Genomic DNA, 20,007 nt, shown 5'->3' with positions numbered 1-20,007 from the left:
TACGATACTTGATGTAGATGTAAATTGATGGTTTTAAATCTCACTGATGCAGGTACAAACACTCTTGTAGTTCTGTGAGTCTTGTTGTGGACTGCATGTTAATTTGTGTTCCTTTTTGTGTGTTCCTGTTCATTGTGCAGCAATGTGCATAAGGCTACCACTAGCTTTGTTGTTTAAATTACCTTTCTACAGATGAATATGAAGGGAAATAATACCAATTTTCTAATTAAATATATTATTCACCGCTGCCATGTAAGTCAACAAATTGGATTATCTGAGGAAAAAAAACTAACAAACTACTAAGCTGATTTCCACGAAACTTTGTTGAGCATGATGCACAGGCCAAGAAAATAATTAACTCAGAGAATCTGGGTAAATTGACAAAGATGTCAAACAAAGTTTTTGACTTGCAATTCTGAAGACACAAATGAGATTTATTAAATGAATTTCATGCTTGATGAATTTGTGACTTGTCAAAGAAGCCCAGCCGGTCCAAACACTGTACAGAATATAAAAAGTTGAGTTCAAAGCACTTCAGCTTTAGGAACTCATTTGGTCTCTTTCCCTGCCAACACACCCATGTTGGGCCCATGTGGGTTGGATGTGGGCTAGTGAATGGGTCCCATCTGGGCTGCCCAGCTGGGTCCCAGCTAATTTGGGCTAGCGATTTCATGGTGGCCCCATGTGGGCAAGCCCAGATGGGCGCAAGGTGGGACACATTTGGGCCCTAGCTAAAACCTACATTGGTTTAAATGTGGGCCTCATATGGGCCCTAGCTAAAACCCACATGGGTTTGCAATGGGATGGTGAATGGGCCTACACGTGCTGTACCTTCAAGTTTTTATTTCATGTTTTACAAGTGGCCACTGGGCTGATATTATGGTGTTCCTGATTGCACTGCCAACGATTCAGGGTATCCAAAGATTATGCCAAATAATTCATTTAATAATAAATGTATTTCAATCGGAGTCTCTAAATGTTGAAATATATTTAAGTACATATTAAGCATACAGCACATAATGTGCTGTTTTTTAACAATGTATAAAAATATTCAAAGTTTATGAAATAATTAACATCAGTGTTAAACATGAATGAAATTTTAACGCATACACTTGTTTAGATTAATTCGTTTAAGGAACAGGTCACATTTTGTCCCCTTATGGACTACATGCCACGGAGGAGGCGGGACTTCCAACTTCCGGATTTTCACCCATCAACTTTGTTTCTGTTTCAGGTTATGACATAATTGGCTGCGTCCCAATACTCGCACAAATAGTTTTATGTAGCCTTTTATACTGCAATGACATTTGTGCTGATTGGCGGATAAAATTACTGTAGACGCGTTTGTTACGCTGCGCGATGATGTGCATGCAGTATTTGTCCACATTAGTTGTCATTAATATGATTTATTGCACGAGGGAGGTGGAAAACCAGTATTGGGACGTGGCCAACAGTAACTGGAAACATTATTGCTGTGTGTTTTACGGAAGTCGGAAGTCTGTGGCATCTAGTCAATTTAGTTTTCCACACACCCTATGAATTTTTTTCCCCCTTCATACTACTACTTTATTTACAGCCACATAATGTTATTAATGTTATTAAATCCCCCAATTCTGGACTAAAAACGTTAGGGCATATATATACTATAAGTGTTAAGTATTCTTCAAACAGTTTTGTGTGTGATGTTTAAATGGCTTATTTTGAAATCTATGCTTTTAATTTGGAAGGCCGCTCCGTAGTTCTGTTTCCTGTTTCACGTCTCCGTTCGTCATTCAGCTCATGCATTTATATTTAGCTTTTGCAAAACAACGTTAACTTATTGATGTCCGTCCAAAACAATCTATCTGAACATACTGTAAAAGTTATTTTAAACAGTCACTCACGGGCTCCAGACTCTTAGTGAGGTGGATTTGAACATTTTGTGGTAAATAGCGCTAGCTACTTTGCAGGAGGGGCATAACAATTAGTAGGCGCCGGTGCCGTGATATGTCAATCATTTGGCGCCTGCGGGGTCCAATCACATTTGAGCAGGGGCACGTGGCCACCTACTGCCCAAGTGGGGCCAAACAACGAAGCCCATGCCCAGCCAAAGCCCAACTAGACCAAGTGGTGCCCGCATGGGCCCCAACTGTACATGTTCGCTGGGTTGATCTCTTTATGACAGGGGGCCTATCCCTACATTGCATCATCAATTATTTCACTTGTTTTGTTAGTGTTGACTGTCTTGGTCAAACTTGCCCCCGCTGTGTGCTTCTGGCCTACATTTGCTACTCACGCATGCAAATCATGACCTCTCCCACAGTGGGTGGGTGTCTGTTGGTGTCCCACACGGCTGAAGAGGGGGAGGGTCCCGGTCCAACATGCTGATAAGTTTTCAAAGAGTTTTCTTTGTTCAACTGGGGAACTAACGAGGCGGACTGTTTTAGTTTTTAAATAGAATTAAAGTCTTATTACTCGTTGGGTGCCATAAGAAGTAGTCAAGGTGTGTTTATATTAATAATTTATTTCTTGATTAATTAGATGCATTGTTCCCCAGCACAAAACCGTGCCTGCTTCCTCCACAGTGCCCGCCCATTTGGGGTGCTACGTGGGCTGATAGTGGGAGATTGATTACGTCTCCTGGATTTGCCGTGGAGAGAGCACAGGGGCTGAGATTTGCTCTCTTATCAGCGGCACAAACAAACAAAAAAACGTGTGTGCGGGGGGGAAGAACCAACTAACACGAACTTAATTCAGCTTATTTTTTATTTTTTTATTTTGGGGATATTCCACGCCCCGGTGTAGTGCGCTGTATCTCAAAAAGAGTCGCGCGGGACTTGGAAGTGTTGAGTGAGCCGGAGCTCCTCCGCAGTCCGTGGATGTGTGCCGGTAGTACGCCGGGGAGTGGGTTGGGTCGCCCGGGTGCCTGGTACGCGTCCTCGGCGATAAGGTGAGCGGAAGAAAGGAGTCCCCGCTTCTTCTTTTTTTTTAAGGTGCTGGTTTGTGCTGGACGTTGTGGGAAGCGTGGGAGCACCTTGCGTGGATTTGTCTCACCCACGAGCAGCTAGGATTCACCTTCCACTCTTTTTCCGGGTCCGGAGGAGACGCCGCTCGTTTTGTTCATCCAGAAGGGGCGACATCGTGGGGGTGGCTGAGCCGGCCAAGGCACGATGGCAACCGGTGTGCTCCTCGTCGCCTTCGCGCTACTCGGTAAGTCAACCATGGAGACATATTTAAGTCTCCTTGTACTGATTTCCCCCCCATTCATATCTGCTATCCACTGTGGGTCAGTCTTTTCCGAATGTACTGTACGAATTGTCAGTTTAACGTCAGGTGGAGATTACGGTGCATCAGTTAGTACTACAGCTGTTAAAGTCTATAATTATGTCCCTCAAGGAACACCGTTTGTACTACAAACCCTGTCATTAAAAAAAACTACCCAAAAATATTTACATACGTTGACAAAACTACATTATACACATTTCTTTAAAACAATTTTCATCATATATTTAAAAAAGGGAGCACATATTGGTCACCAAGGCAACTGAAATCTTTCCAGGCCTTCAAAGAACACAGGTTGGTTACTAAGCCGTTAAAGGAAAGTGTCAAGGGTACAAAAGACAGTGCGACTGCATTGACAAGCCACTTTAGAAATGCCTAATGATTTTCTCTCTCCCCTTTATGGATTTATATTCCGTTGCAATGTGACCCTTTCTGGTCCATCAAAGTAGAGAAGGCACAGATGGACCCTACAGGGCTAATTACGCTTATTCAAGGCTACTCTTTGTACATGCAAAGACAACATTCATGTCCCCAAACTGTAAAAATCAAAGGTACCAAATCTATTGAGGGAAATCACTTCAACGACAAGCCAAAGGTGCTTTGATACTCCAGTGATACAATTTTTTTACTGCAAGTCACTGCAATAATAACATGTGAGCAGATGTGCATGTGTGTGCATTGAACTAGGTTAATGTCATATTTAGACCTTAGTCACAGATTAACCCTATAGATGCTCGCAGTTCGGTGTGGATTGCCTGCTATTGTTAAGAATGAACACACACACACACACATGCACATCTCTGACACACACCTGGATGATACATTACCTCAGGATATGACATCACTCACCTTTGTCATACACGCAGACGTCTTTTTACAAGTTTGTGGTTTACATTTGTCACCCAAGTTCCACTGTATTGGGTGTCTCACACAAGCTATGACACAGTATGACTGGTCGAAGCAAACATTCATAGTCACAAGCTCACTGGCACCAACGCATGCCCCCAAACAAACACCAGATGGCTTTTGCGCCTTCTTGAATATAGGAGGCCCGTCATCAACCGGGTGGGGGTTGAATGCCGGCGGGAGGAGGGGGGCTTCTACGGGCCCACCACACGGCCAAGAGGATTACCATTTGCGCCTGACTGCGTCTTGCCATCCCATTTCAGGCACTTTCACTAGGACACGAGTGGTTTTCCAATTGATAAACGCAACAGATTTTATCTACAGTAAAGGCCGGGAAAGTGCTGCTTCTGCTATTACATAATACAATGAATCATACGGAGAAATTGGAATCTGTTTGTGCGGGTGGTTGGTGTAGGTGTGTGTCGGTGTATGCGCATCATGGTTCAGGGGGCTTGACGATATTCTTGCAAGGTGATATGTTGCTTGCATTGTGGTGGATATTGATTCTGCAATAAGCGACATGATGCGGAAGTCATTGGCTTGTTTTTTTTTTTATTGTCAGTCGAGGGGAAACAAGGTAATGGCCACTAATGCATTGCTTAGTGTTATGGTAATTCCAAATATGTACAGCACAACCACTAAAAGTTGAGTGGCCCAATTTGTGTCCAATTCAGGATTTTACAGTTTTTTGAAGAAAAAAAATGATGCAAAACTTGAGAATTCAAACAAAAGTGAAATAAGGTTTTGCCATGCCTTTGACTATTTGCGATGGGGTAGGGACGAGCCTTGCTGCAAATAGGGAAAATCAGGGATGTTCGATACCACTTTTTTTTTTAGACTGATACCAGTACCACTACTCAACTTTTGAGTAGTCACCAACACAAAGTACAGATAGCACCAGAATTTGCCCCAAAACAATAACAGATCAGTTTAAAGAAACTTGCATGAAATTAATGGCAATTTTCTGTTTCAAATTTTCTTGATCATAAAACAGCCACCAGTATCGGCTGTCGCCGCGAATACCGAGACCATGAAATAGTCACGTCATCTTTCAAACAGCCGCAGTTGTCACAAAGTGGTTACAGAGCACAAAGTATAAAACATTAACAATAATACAATTCATAGCAATTCAACAAATCATTTTCCATTCCTACATATCGTCGCTGCTATGCGAAAGAGGGAGAGATACCCGACGCCTATATTTGGCATCGGTAATCTCCTGTCCCTAGTAAAAATAAATGAGTAATTGACACGCCCACCCCTGAAAAAGTTTGATTGCCTATGGATGCCACAAGATGATGAGAAGGTAATTTTTTGTCCTTTTTACTTTTATAGGTGTGTTTTTACATGTTAGAGCACCCTCATCAAAATAAATGGGTTAACTTTGACATTTGCATGACAGCTAATAATGTTAAAATGTGTGGACAGGTAATTACAGGAAGGTGACAGGTTGACCCTGCAAAGTTTTTTTTTCTCCATTATTTCCTGTGGGCAAAAGCTGTCTTAAATTGGAGGTCAACCAACATCCCGACAGGATTGTATCTGACCTTCCTATAATTTGGAGCTGTCCATCTTCCTTCTCTCCCAACTGGATAAGCCAAAAACAAGCAACTGCCAAGTTGAGCTCCCGGCAAAACAATTGCAATACGTTTTTCCACACAAAAAAGAAGAAGCCGATCTAGCCACAGGAGCTATCCACGGCATTCGTGTTACTTCACTTTACATCTTGCATCAGGCCTCTTTTTTTTTTTTGCTGAGTTTGCAACCAGATGTGTGTTTATGTGTGAGATTATTTGTATGATGTAAACCCGACCAAGAACGGCGCCCCAAGGCTTGCATGCTTGTTAGCTTTTCAAACATGGAGTGAGAGGCTCCAGCATGTTTGTGTGTGTGTGTGTGTGTGTGTTGTAATCTGAAAGGTGTGTGGCTGCCTGAACTATACCATTTTGAAAAAAAAAGTACTAACCTATAAATTATGTTCAACTCATATGAATTACGTGAGTGACACTAATCAAAAAATTTTTAGCTCTTAATTTGAAACTTGGATGTGTGTCATGGCAGCAAAAAAACCAGAAAAACAGAGAAAAAAAACCTCACTTGAAAATACTCAGATAAATTAGGCCATTTAAATGTGGATACAAATCTGGCACCCTTCTATACTCAGCAAAAGATTAAACATGTTTATAATGCTACTTGTGAAGTGTGTCAATAATTTATACGAAAAATAAGTGGTGACATGGAGGGTTACCCTCTTTTAAATTAAAGTGAGGAATCGTCAGCCCAGGCCAACTAAATGATTTGTAATGTTAAAATGTGTGTATATTATTGTTTACATCCATTTTGTTGTTGCCTGGAGTTGATCTTTTACATTTAAAAAAAAAGAAGTATTTATTTATTTAATTGCAGTAAAAAAGATAAGCCTGGTGGGCCACCAGGCTAATAAAGCACTGGAGGAAAAGATCACAAATCTGTAGCATAATCATTTGTACGTGTTGACTGCTTTTTAATTGGACATGACACACACTACAATAAAAGCTTGGAAAATAGCTAAATATTTTAATAGAATGAAAAACAATTGCTGTCTTTTGTATAATGTTTTTTTAAGGCTCTGATGTTTTGATCAGTTTCTTCAATCCAAGAACTGGTGACAATAATCTTATCCCATTTAATTGTTCATGTTTTTAAAAAAGAGAAACGTTTAAATTAGTACTTAAACTGATTAAATTCAGTGGCTATAAAGCATCATCTCAATTTTGGGTCAATCAACCAGCATGAAAACATTTGTGTAACCAATATTTTTGGATCGTGTCTACAGCCATTACGCGTTGATTAGCTTTTCCATGTGGTGCTAAAACTCAAACACTCCATATTCAATAATTCATACATTTGAGTGTTTCAAAGAGCTTTGTGGCGCTGTTAGTGCGCATTTTTAGTCCTAAGAGGAGAATCTGTAAACAATTTAAACAATGTATGCCCCCCATGTTGAGGGCGACACTGAGGCATTTCAAACTGTCTGAGGATTCAAAGTTTGCAATGCCACTCCCTGATGCCCAACCTTGTTCCTAATGAGACGCAACAGCTGATGCCTAATATGCTGTATGGTAGGGATTTTAAAGTGTGTGTTTGTGTGGTCACACCGTGAGTATCATGAGTCAGCTGTTGCTACACTTGGAATGTCGTCCATGTGTCAGCTGACACAGTGGTGTAGTGGTCCCTGGATAAGTGGGTATACTCAAAAACTTTTTTTTTGCTTCGAGAAAAACGCCCTGTTTTAAAAACAGTGACATGTAAGGAAATGCCGTAAATTTGTAATTTCGCACAATGATACGATTATCGTGAACGACTTAGGAGCAGTTTGTACTGTAATTTTTTTTTATTATGAGGCAAACATGAATAATATGTTATCTACTATAAAAAAATACTTCATGTAAGTTAGGGCTAAGTACTAACTGTACTGTAATACTTGAAGTCACTGTTTACAGTAGGCTATTCAATAACTTTGCTAAACTTATTTAGACCTAAAAATAAGGGGGGAAAGCTTCATAAACACTGAGATAATCTCTGATCTGTGCATTTATTACGGTCTCATTCATCAAACAATCTAGCATAAAAGTCTTTGCAAACTGTGTTAATTATACAATTACGCATGTTCCCTACATGATCCTAATCGAGATAGTTTAGATCTAATTAGATAACTTAAGTTGCTCACGTTAGGATAACATTACATTTCATAACGTTAGTCTAGCCTAAACGCACATTTTAACTACAATGTATTGGCGACAAAATCCTCCTCTGTACAGTACAGTCAGTCATATTGCTGCCAGTACGGTAGTTTAAAACTATGACTTTAAAACGTACCTGTGAATGATGTTGTCGTAGTATGTGCAGCATGTTGTTTGGATACATGCCGCCACTCACTGGAAAGACGTTTATTTATTCCCGCCTCACTCACATTTACTATCATTGCGCAGGAGACGGAGTGACCTGTAAATCAACTGGAGTGGCATTGGCACCTCACGTATTAGCAATAAAGTCTTCGGCATAACCCGCCCAACACATTCTCTGATTGGCGCCTCAGTCTTCATGTCTTTAATTAACCAATAAGGCAGGAAGTGCAGGCCAGCCAGTTTGATGCAGCGAAGGGTGGGTCATGACCACTGATCTATATATTACTGGATAGCCGATAGCAGAGCCGATCCAGTAATATATACATATCAGTCGTCATGGCTGAATAGTGCGCAAAAACTGCGCATCCAGGAGGATTCTGAAGTGGGTAGACACAAAATTTAGCATTTAGAAGCGGGTAGATGCAAACCTGACTAAAAAAAGAAGTGGGTATACACCGTGTACCCACATAGTCCTTGCACTACATCACTGAGCTTACACAAGTGCAAGCGCTGTTGGGATTACAGGAACAATTCCATAACTCTCTGTCTTGTGTAGCTCTCCACAAATACACAACTTTTGCAATGTTCCCCCCCCCCCCCCCCCCCCCCCACCATGAAACGTGCCTGTCTTCAGGAGGGGACATGTTCAGTCGTGCACCAGCCTGAGTTTTAGCTCCCTTTTGCCACCCCTCTTGTTATTCTTCCGCGCCTGCTTTATCCCGTAGTCGCGTGCGTCCTTGTTTGCGTCGTAAGCGCATCTGTGTGTGCACCCATGACAGCACGCCTTTTGTTCAGTTTTTTGCGTGGCATCAAAACAACATCGACTCAAGTGGCATGAAAAAAAAAAAAACCCAGTAGAACAGGCGGAAGACAATCAGCTTGTCAGTCACCTCTGTGATGGTTTCCTGTAAATAACGATGAAAGCTCAGGTGTGTGTTGAAAACCTGCGTTCATTTGCTGCGGGCTGAGATGTGTCTTTGTCGACGATCAATTGCGCTTGCGAAGGCACGTTGTCTAATGTTTGTCTTGGCTTTCGGATCAGATAAGGCCCACGCAAGAGCTACAGCAAGTTGGTTAATCGTGCTTTCTACCTATATGGCAATCTCCTGACATGTAATACAGACTTCACAGCCTCCTCTGGAAGCTCACACCAAACCACCATGTTTTACTTCCATGGGATTCTCAGGCAAACATTTTTGTGCTTCCCCTGTTGACAAAGCTCTACTCCCTATTGACAAATTTCTGTTGGCAAAATCAGCTACTGCGTGTAGCACCTCGTCAGCCACGGCTGTACGTGGGCAGATACCATGTGGGTGACCACATACTGCTCATTCTTTGTCTCTCATTTTAACCTTGGAGCTCACATTCACAAGCTCATATTATAACGTTGTGCTCTTGATACTCAACAGTATCCACTTTGCTGCTGAGCTCTCAGTGCTGAGTTGTCAGGCCCAGCAAGGCCTTATTTACTGGCCTAATCACGTGCAGTGCTAATAATTGTGCTAAGATATTATATTTATTCCCAGCAGTCTATTCTTTTCATTTCCAGTATGTGGATACTAGATTATTTTTCTCCACCAAAGCAGATTTCAGTCTCTGTGACTATGTTTCCATGCAGTCAATAACCCTTTCAAAACCCTTTTGAAAGGCCATGTAATAAATGTGCAAAAACTCAAATATGCTCGCTCCTCTTCTGGTTTTCAAAAACCAGAATAAGACCCCTGCAATACTCTTTTTTTCTTACCGGAATATTTGGTCATATATGCGTGACTCCTTTGAATGGAACTCTGGTTTCTGTATTGCAAATGCTCTATTCAAAAGGAATCTTGGTCTTTCGAATATAGAAATGACTTGTATGTGCGGCGGTCATTTTATGTTGCCACTCGCTAAACCTAACTTTGAATGAATTTATTTCTCCACGTCGGAAATACACAAGCAGAGGTAAACAAACATGGCAAAACATGGCGACGTAGCACAGAACCACACTTTTAGAGCAAAGAAGAAACCTTGATAGTGTGGTGAGTGACGTGACTATAATGACGCAAAATTGAGATGTATACTGGAGTAACTCTGTCCGCTCACACATGTAAATGGTTATCCCAAATGTTTCAGAAACTGGAATATTGACTGCATGTAGTCGTAGTCAATGTTGCCATGTCACTGACTGTAGTATGCCCAGGGCCTTCAGAATCAGCAGTGCTGATTTACGCTTTACAGGGGCCAGCTAGCTGGGTCGCAATGATGTCAGCATTTTCCCATCCTCTGATGGGTAGGTCAGAGCAAGCCTAATAAAACACATAAGTATGGCTAATAAAACACATAAGTATGTTTAATAATCAGCATCTCTGGTGGATATGATAGATTTATGTCATTGTCATACTGCATTCAGCTGTTTTGTAGTTTCCCATGACTCGTTTCAAAAAGGCAAACAGCATAAAGGCTAAACTGAAGTTAGTTATGGGTAACCCTACAGATAATCGTTCTCACGCAGTGTTGTGAAGAGACACGCACCACAAACCTGAGACCCTGATATGATACGTCTCTCCACTTCATATACAAAGATAAGGGAGCATGTGAAATGAATCAAGGTCTTGAGGGAGGCTTCCTGTCTGCTGCAGTGATTCAGTAGAAAATGGCTGAAGGTAAAGCACCAGCGCAAGATAACTGACAGGACTCCTCCACATCTCAACTTCCTGCCAGGTTTTTTGCATGGCCTTTCCTTCTGAATTGTATCTCATGTTTTGGCAAAGCGACCTAAAAAAACCACCCCCTTAGTGCTTCTGTTGGAACACTTCACTGTGTTCTTCTCAGCTGAATGAGTGGCCCTCCAGCTGCTTCCAGCTCCTCCTCCTCATCCTCATACTCCTCCAGTGAGTAGCCCCTGACCTCCTCCCCCACTCCAATTGCAAACAGTGCACTGCCCAGCCTAGCTCCTCTTCAAAGAAATCCAATTAGAAACTTCCCCCACCCGAAGGAGGATCCAAAAGAGATTTCCAACTCCCTTAAGGCCACACATTTTCTTTTCTATAAATGATATTTTATAACAAAACCAACTCTACCTAGAGGGTTTTTGTAACCACATTTTTTAGAAATCATCTATATCCTCACTCTCTTGACTGTAAACCACGTCTCATGACCAATTAACGATTCTGGCGAGTGTGTTAACTCCACACATACCTGACAACGACACCGGACAATTGCTTCCTCCTGCACGTGTAGGTGGGAGCAAGGTAATAAAAGGCAGAGTGTAACTACACTAAAGCTGTCATCATCGACAACAAGGTTAGCGATGCCGGCAATTCATTATCCCTGTTGGTACATGTCCATGTTGGCTTGTTTATCTCTGGAAATATGTTGTCTGAGAGTAACGTGCTGAATCTGGGAATTCGTGAGGTAGAGTGCTGCTCATAAGAGGGCAGACCTCCGAGGCCAAACAATCATTTATTGGATGAAATTTAGTATATCCATGTACCTATGTAGAGACCTAACATTTATGCACAAGGAAAATGTTGAAAAATATCCACTCTTGCAATCCAAGAAAAGGGCTCTTTCTTAAACCCTGCTGATAAACGTAACCTCCGTCCATTAACTACCGCTTATCCAAGGTTGGGTCGCGTAGGCAGCAGCTTCAGCAAGGAAGCCCAGACATTCCTCTCCCTAACCATTTCATCCAGCTCCTCTGAAGGGATCCCAAGGTGATCTCAGGCCATCCGAGAGACATAGTCACTCCAGTGTGTCCTGGAGTGTAACCCGAGCGTAACCTCCTGCCCTGAAAATGAAGATGATTATCCCGGACACCATTTGGGCTAAAAATGCATGATAACGGCATTGTTCGGGACAACCTTTTTTTTTTTTTTTTTTTACGACAACTGCATTCTGGAGCATGAAACTGCAAATATTTTGAAAGCAAGACATTTTCTGTAGAGACCCTGAAAGCACTCAATCTGAAAGTTAGAGGACATGTTAAGTATTACATAACAACTATGTGCGAGAATGGAACGTTTAGTCGTTTCAACCACGGCCTCCAACGAGCAAATTCCAAACCCAAATATCGTCGCTTGCTATGTGAAAAACATTTGTTAATTTTTCCCCTCATTTTTTTTTAGCTATTTGAAATGTCTGCATTCTGTTTCATTTTTAGTTTTTTTGGGATATCTGCATTCAGTTTCATTCGAAAAACATAAATAGAAAAAACTGGAAAAAAAAGGACAAAAGATTTTTTCACATAGCAATGCACGAGTATAGGGTATTTAAAATAATAGTCCCTCACATAATAACACCGAAAGGGACACATTTCTTGTGGTAGTGCCTCTTGACATGATATCGGCAGTTATTGGCCCGGCATGCAGTTATCCAGTCTTTGTTGAAGATCTATGTGAATTGTTTTTGTCAAATGTACGCAAAACCTTTCAAAAACAGTTTTTGCTAGAACGCTGTCGTGTAAGTGTACCCTGAATCAGCCTGGATATGCACTAAAGGTCCTAATTCGCATATGTACCGACAGTCCGACACCCAAATTGCACATAAATTGTCAAACGTACCATGCAATGACAACACGAAAGTAAAAAAATAACACATAAAAGATACCAATATTAAATATTTTACATGGTTAAGTTGGCCTGGTCATGGGCAATCAGTGCGTTTACGCTGCAGCCTCATTGGCAGATATCCGATACATATTGGCTTTTTAACCACATTTCAAAGAGACCTGATTCCGAAATGAAGTTGTCCAATTCTATCCATTTTTCGCTGCCAAGATGGACAATGTATCTAAACTGTGCCACCTGAGAACAAAAACATTGAATTGTCACTTGCAACCTTGCAATGTAGATTGAGCCTTAGGATATTTTTAGACATTTATTCCCTTTTCTGGTGTTGGCGTCTCACTTTTAGCACGTATTGGCATCATGACAGGGAATTGATTAGAGGGCGAATCTCCCTGTATGTAACAGCTGAAGCAACCTTGGACTGTTTACAGCACCTTCACTGCTTTGCCGAACAGACCAGCTAAGACCCATCCCCCCCTTTGGGATTTTTGTCTGTTCCGCCCCTCTCGCTGTCAGGCTTTGAAAGTGATAATGAAGGGCCAGCCAGAGGCTTCCGCTTTACTTTTTCACACACACATGCACACACAAAGATCACACTTCACAAGATGCTGCTATCGTTCATTGTAGTCTTGCTCCCCAGTCCCCACCTTCTTGTAACTATGGCGACCACTCCCCACCTGCAATGAGATGATCCATATTCAGCAACTCACACTCCCGATGTGCGCGACTAATTGTCTGCATGCGTTTTTTTTTTATGATTTATTATTCTAAAAGTACACTTTTGTTCCTACAAAGAGCATTCCGCTCAGGCTGGCATTATGCTCCGTTAATGTGCGTTCTCCCTACTTTTACAGCAAGAACCAAAGCGTTGAGTGTGTGTTTGTGTGTCTAATTGCTTATGCATAAATGCATGAATTCACAAGCACATGTCTTTTGCTGCCTCAAAGGCAAAATGACTGACAATGGCGTAAAAGTCTGTTTGAAGCGCACTAATTAATAGTTAATTAGTTTTTTTCCCCGATCTGCGGCTTAATCCGCAAACCTGCGAACTGATAGCGAGCTGCCAGTCACACAAAATCTCGCCAGTCTCCATCAAGTAGACACAGCTGTCACGTCGCAATCGTGCATGAGCACAAGATGGATAATTAGAGACGACAGTGCAGTTTTTTGGGGAGTGTACGATTTCACTAATTAACACCAACGCTTAAAGTGATTGCGCTTGAACATGACACTATATTAGCAGTTTTTTGGGTGGATGTGTGTTTGTTCATAATTTATAGTTAAGTATTTGACTTGTTTAAGAGTGAAGTCTTTGTCGGATAAATAAGGCACGGGTGGGGGATGTGATGACTGGATGAGTGGGGGAGCAGGTGTTCAAATGGAGTTAATGGTAGTGGCAGTAGCGTCTCTGTTAATGTAGGTGTGGTGGTGGGGGCGGGGGCGGGGGCGGGGGCGGGGGCGGGGGCGGGGGGTGATCAGTGTAAACCAGTTTTACAACTTACCTTTAACACCATTTCTTTTGCCCCCACAGTTAGAAACCAAACCAGAAGGCTTAACGGCCACATCAAAGCATAACCGCCCGCCGTGTTTAAACACTAACTGGTGCACTGTCATGTGACCACTCACAGCTATCTATAATGTGCCTCTCCGTAGCTTCAATGTATTTTGTGACACAGTTTAAACTCAAATTTGTTTGGGCTTTGAAACATTTTTCATTTAGGATATGGAGAATGAAACCAGAAATGTCGTCAACGTCAACAGATATTAACTGCACAGTCAAGATCCACACAGTGTTGGTTTTAAAATATAACACCTAGTTTGGATGTTAATAACAAAGTCACAATGAATTATCTCGTGTATGTCATCTTAACATTTGTATTTGTGTGTGTGTAGTGTAAAAAGTGTGTTGTCGTGTAAAAGGGTGAAATTCCGAATTCTTCGACCTTGGAATCGATTGCTTAGTGGCCTATCAGGAAGTAGCATGACTGCTGTGACCACTCTGAAATCACTCCGCCAGCCCCGCTCCTATTGGATGCGCCAAGTGACATCACAGCTACGCTGCTCCCGAGTTGAACATTTTTCAAATTTATGCGTGGTGCGCTTGCACCACATACACAATGAATAAATGGGTTAGCCGATGCCGCTAAATGTAGTGTGATAAAAGGCCTTAAGCATTTCAATCAAAAGTGAGCATTATTGTCTTTTTAAATGCCAATACAATTATTTTCTTGGCTCTTGTTTGATTTTGCGAGTAATCCCAATGTCATGGTCTGTGTGTGTAGATCACTGAGATGATCACAAGCACAAATTTGTTGTACCTTTTGTGATCAGAGACGGGAGAAGCACTCATGACACACAACTGCAGCTTGAATTATTTATTCCGAATAAGGTTAGTAGAGAACAATCTTCAAACAAACCCAATTTTACTTGCACGTCAAAATGTTGACACCGCTGTGCCATATGTGACTCTGATGCGGTTTTATCCGTTTTGGCACAGCCTGCGACTGAGATGTGCAAGCTGCATATCTACAGTTTAAAATTAATGTTGCATCTAGAGTATTTGTTTGATAGTGCGTAACACGGCAATAAAAGGTGTACAACATTTGGTGGCCTCTGGTGGGTTGAATCGATGGCCCTTGAGCGCTGTTTTATGAGCAGAATAATTGATTAATCGGTCATTGCAAATTCTGTAGATTGTGGGGAATAAAAATAATAACATGACATAAGCTATGGTAAGTTTCGCTACAACCATGTTATGGCTCGACTCATGGGCTCCATTATTCTGCTCATAACAACTCTGGCATGGAAGCAGGAGTCCACAACGTTCAATCTCTAGAGGTGGGGGACTTAAATCAGATTTAAGGGACTTGCTTGGTTAAAACTTATGAAAGACTTGACCTCAAATTTGAAAATAGTGTTGTTTGTTTTGTTTTTGAAAGAAAGTTATTTTTGGTGTAGTGCGCCCAAAACTGGCAACCCAACAGTATCCTGTGATGTTGGTAGTGCAGAGGGCACCTTTTGAAGCATGTATCATAAAGAGGGAGCTCCAACGTTTATTACATTTGGATTCATGCTTTTTATAAAATCAGGGGGGGAAAAAAAGACAATGACAGCATGCAAACTTTGCATCACTATAAACCCCACAAAGACAGGTAAGCTTGAACAGTTTAGCGAACCGATAGCTGGTTAAACATGAAATTTGCTTCATGCAGGTGATGCATTAAATTGAGAAAACAAGATAATATAGACAATAAAAGGCTGGTTTTGTAACCACCACTCACAAACAAATGTACAAATACAGAGTGCAAATTAGCTCAAGTGCAAATACAGCTCGCCACTGAGCAAGATTGTACATGTTCTGCCTTGCTTGAAATTCAGTAGGGACTGGACATGAAAATAGTTTTAACAGTTTATTGATTCTTTGATCATGCTCAGCCCTTGTTTTCAAAAGCCTTGTGCTGACCTTGAGTCAACTCAGTTAGGATGACTACAATCTACATAGCGGAGGAGCCAGACAGACATAATACGATTTGAGTAACAGTGGCTTCTCTGCATGAGCAGACACAAAACCGAATTGGGTGCCACTAATGAAATATTAAACAGGAAATCTTTGAAAATATCATTTAAAGAGTTCTAAAGACTCGCTGAATGCTGATTATCCATTTCAAACAACGCTAAAAAAAGGATCACTTCCACATCACGGTCCAACTAAGGCAAATCAGCTGTGGGAGTGGGCGGAAGAAAGGAGTCTCTTCAGCAGAGAGCAATGGAATGTTCGTCTTTCAGCAATCACTACGATCGCTTGCAAAATGCTTAGCCCGTAGATTGAAATTTACGTTTGGAATGTGTTGAAACACAAGTGTTGTTTGAGTCGCGTTACCTTCCAGCCATTTATTGTCCACAGAACTTGTCCACGGTGTCATGGGTGAACCTATCTCAGCTGGCTTTGGGCAAGAAGCAGAGTAAACCTTGGAGTGGTTGCCACTCAATCACAGGGCAAATATAGACAATCATTTGCACCTCTTGTCTGGACACTTTCACGTCTTCAATGAATCTAACATACAAGTTTTTGGGATGTGGGAGTAATTTGCAGGACACAGAGAACCCTTACAAGCCAACATGTGCATAATATCATCTTTTACATACGGTCAAATTACTGTATTTGCAGTACTATTCTGATTCTGATGCAAAGCTGTATTCCACAATGCCCTATTACATTTAGCAATTGAAAACATGCTGTTTATCTCAAAACTGTGAGGTAGCCAAGCAAACAACTAGGCCAGTCTACTGCCTTTGTTATAAAATATTTTGCTAATACCATCAACAGAGGTGGGCAATTAACAAAATGTTACTGGTCCGTCATCAGGCACCCTTTCGTCATCGTCAGTCCGCCGTCATTTTTTCAAACTGTAATTGTCAGTCAAGTCAGTCATTTTCTTTTAAATACCCTTCCGTCTTAACCAATTTAGGACAGACAAAGAGGTGGGCATTCCATCAGTCTGTCATTCGTCAACAAAACAGGCGTCTGAACACCCATTTCCATCACTGCTTAGGCCATAATTTTTTGTTTCTCGTCATTCATCAGCAAAATGGTTGTCAACCAACAGCCCGCCTCTGGCGATAAGAATTCATTCTGTTTTAGTTAGTTGATTGTTAATTTTCCTAGTGGTTACTAAGTCAAATGTGACTCATGACCCTAGGTCTTCAATGGGGCTCCGTAACAAACAGGAGAATGATGTTGAGCGGCCACATGTGCGGCCAGCTTGCTAATGCCCCTCCAGTGCGTCACGTGTACACACTCCCTCAGTGCACAGGAGCAACACATGACTTAGGAGTTGGAATCAGGCGTGAAAATCTCCCCGCTGCTCCCGTCCCGCTCTCACCAGCTGTTATGTGCAGCCACACAGGTGGGGTCATGGCGTCTGTAGCCCAGGGGAGCTATAATTTAAGAATAGTTAGTTTAGCACAGGAGGCGGATGGATGACATGAAGCGCGTGTAACCAAAAGCAGGGTTCCGATTTCAGGCTTTTGATATGCTGTTAGAATGGCCCCACATGATGACCTCTAAACTTTTTTTCCTTAGAGTTTTCTGCGTGTAAACATGAGGTAGCATTCTGTTGGCTACCTTTAGCACTTGTGCGCATGTACCTAATGTTATGGCAGGTTAGAATGCATTCTGTTGAAGACTTAACATGATTTGTTTATATATTTGGCATTTTCAGAAGTGATTTAATGTATTTTCAGGACAAGGTAATTGGGGCCAATACATGCAGCATATCAGCAAGTAACAACTGGCATTGTACTGCCTCTGCCAAGAAAGCTTGGTGTATAAATGGAGCATGGACCATGAAGCAGCCCGTTCAATTATTTTTACATTGCAAAAAGTGTCTTTACATTAACTTTGGCACTCTGAGCTTCCCTAATCTAATAGTCTGCCACATTATGGTTGCACTGTATCACTGTGCTGATGTCCTTTAAAACATAACAGTAGTGAATAAATTACGATTAAACGATCTATAGTGGTTGCTGTCACATTCATTAATGCTGCAAACAAAGTACCACCCATTGGGTAAATATTGCTCGAGAGCTTCACAAAGAAATCAGTGTGTGCCGCTGTGCATTCACATCGTTCCACAGAATAAGTTGCGGTCTCGCCACCACCTGTTTGTTCATTTGGATCCTGCAGAGTAGAAAAATCCTTCATTGGGTCTTTTATCTCTGAATTGGCTGACATTGTCATTCAAGTGGTATTGTGTCTCTAAAGATGACATATTCAGACCATCCATTCATCTATTTTCTGCACTTGTCCTCCTTAGACTGGTATTTAACCAATCACAGGATGTTTGTAGATCTATTGATGGACAATTTATTTTAGAGTCTTTAATTAACCAATTTTTGGAGAATGAAGGGGAGGGGGGGGGGGCTTGCTTTGAAAAATTCCACGCATGTTCAGGTAGCTAAAGTCTAGATACAAATCCCAAACCTCAGAAATGCTAACTGAGACAGAGTCCAATATACCCATTTCCTAAATCCCGCATTTTCTATTCCATAGACGCTTTAAAATTGTATTTTGAATAACTTTCTACAGCCAAGGTCTGCCCCATATAGGACCAACATACACTCTAAAAACAGTTGTCAAAAACAACCCAACTGCTTACACAGCCCTCTGACCCAGTGGTCAAATCCAGAAGTCAAATTTCATGTACATGACAAAAAAAGAGGAACTTCATCTTCTTCTTCGTTTGGGGTGAAAAACTGACTGATCCACTACTTGAGTCAATTTAATCCAACTTTCTTGTTTGTTTTGCACAAACCAAACCAAAAATGTAGTCGTTTTGTACAAAACGGCACAAAAAAAATAGTTTTTGTAAAAACAACCCAGAAAGTTTGGTTCAAATTGACCCTTTTGACCCAACTGTTTTTTTGTTTTTTTTTTAGAGTGCAACAGTTCCAGGAAACTGATCAAACTCAACTTAGTTGAGTTGATTATTATTATCTAAATAATAATTTCCAGCATCACAATATTGCCTTTTAAGTAACTTTCTGTAATAAAAAAAAGGTGACCCTGGTTAATATTTTAACAATATCAATCCCTTTGGTCTGATGAGCTTGCTAAAAAAACAATATTTTTCAAACTACGTAAGATAACGTCAGGCTGTCAGGAAGGTACAACAACGTCAATAATATTGAAACCTTCGAATCCTGTTCTTGCTCAGGTTACAATAGCTTACTTTGTTTGTGCGAGTTCCATTATTAAACTTGATTGTTGTAGAAATGAATAATAGAATAGCATCATATTGACCAGGATGTTTTTTGTAGACAGCACTACTTCTCTATACGGACACAAACAAAACAAACAGCGCATCTGTCAATTGTTGGGTTGCTTTGAAAAAGTGTATCTTGCCAAAACTGAACAGGGATTGTTTCATCAAACCGCTCGGTTATAAAGTCCCCTCTATAAATGATTTCCGCAGCATGTAAATCTTGTAATCCCCGCACCATGCACACCACCTGGCTGCCTCTTTTTACTTGAAATTCCATGCAACCAGGAAATGCCGACCTATAATGGAATCCACTTCATCTTCCCATTGTAGGCAATGTCATCCTCTCTGCCCCGATTGATGCCGTAATGGCCAGTTACTTTAAGTGTTTGTCAGCTGCTGACTGGCCCGTCTAATGGAAGCTGAAGGCTTGGCCTCTCTTCCTCGATTTGTTTCTCCATGTCGTGAGCACCTGTCTCGCGGCTTGCAGGCATCTACAAGCTTCGATATTTCCATTCACCACTGGGAAATCGAGCTGTACGTTTTCCACAAAAAAACACACACGATATCCCTCATCTGTCTCTTAAAACCAGTACAGATAATAAAACAGTCAATAAATATGGGGATTTGTGAAACATTTTAACT

At 41.4% G+C, this 20,007-nt stretch overlaps 1 protein-coding gene across 1 annotated transcript in view; it reads left to right on the top strand.

The window, feature by feature from the left end:
* Nucleotides 1-2,590: 2,590 nt before the first annotated feature.
* The window catches only part of igsf3 (immunoglobulin superfamily, member 3), a 106,168-nt gene continuing 88,751 nt past the window's right edge, over nucleotides 2,591-20,007 (top strand). Inside the window, exon 1 of the mRNA XM_086091731.1 lies at nucleotides 2,591-3,189. Coding sequence (XP_085947857.1) covers nucleotides 3,150-3,189 — 40 coding nt within the window. The 5' untranslated portion in view covers nucleotides 2,591-3,149. The remainder of the gene's footprint in view (nucleotides 3,190-20,007) is intronic.

Source organism: Leptonotus elevatus, chromosome 12 (genome assembly GCF_054856555.1).
Source record: "Leptonotus elevatus isolate MCC_2025b chromosome 12, RoL_Lele_1.0, whole genome shotgun sequence".
Taxonomy (NCBI): Eukaryota; Metazoa; Chordata; class Actinopteri; order Syngnathiformes; family Syngnathidae; genus Leptonotus; species Leptonotus elevatus.
This window is presented reverse-complemented; position numbering and strand designations above follow the sequence as displayed.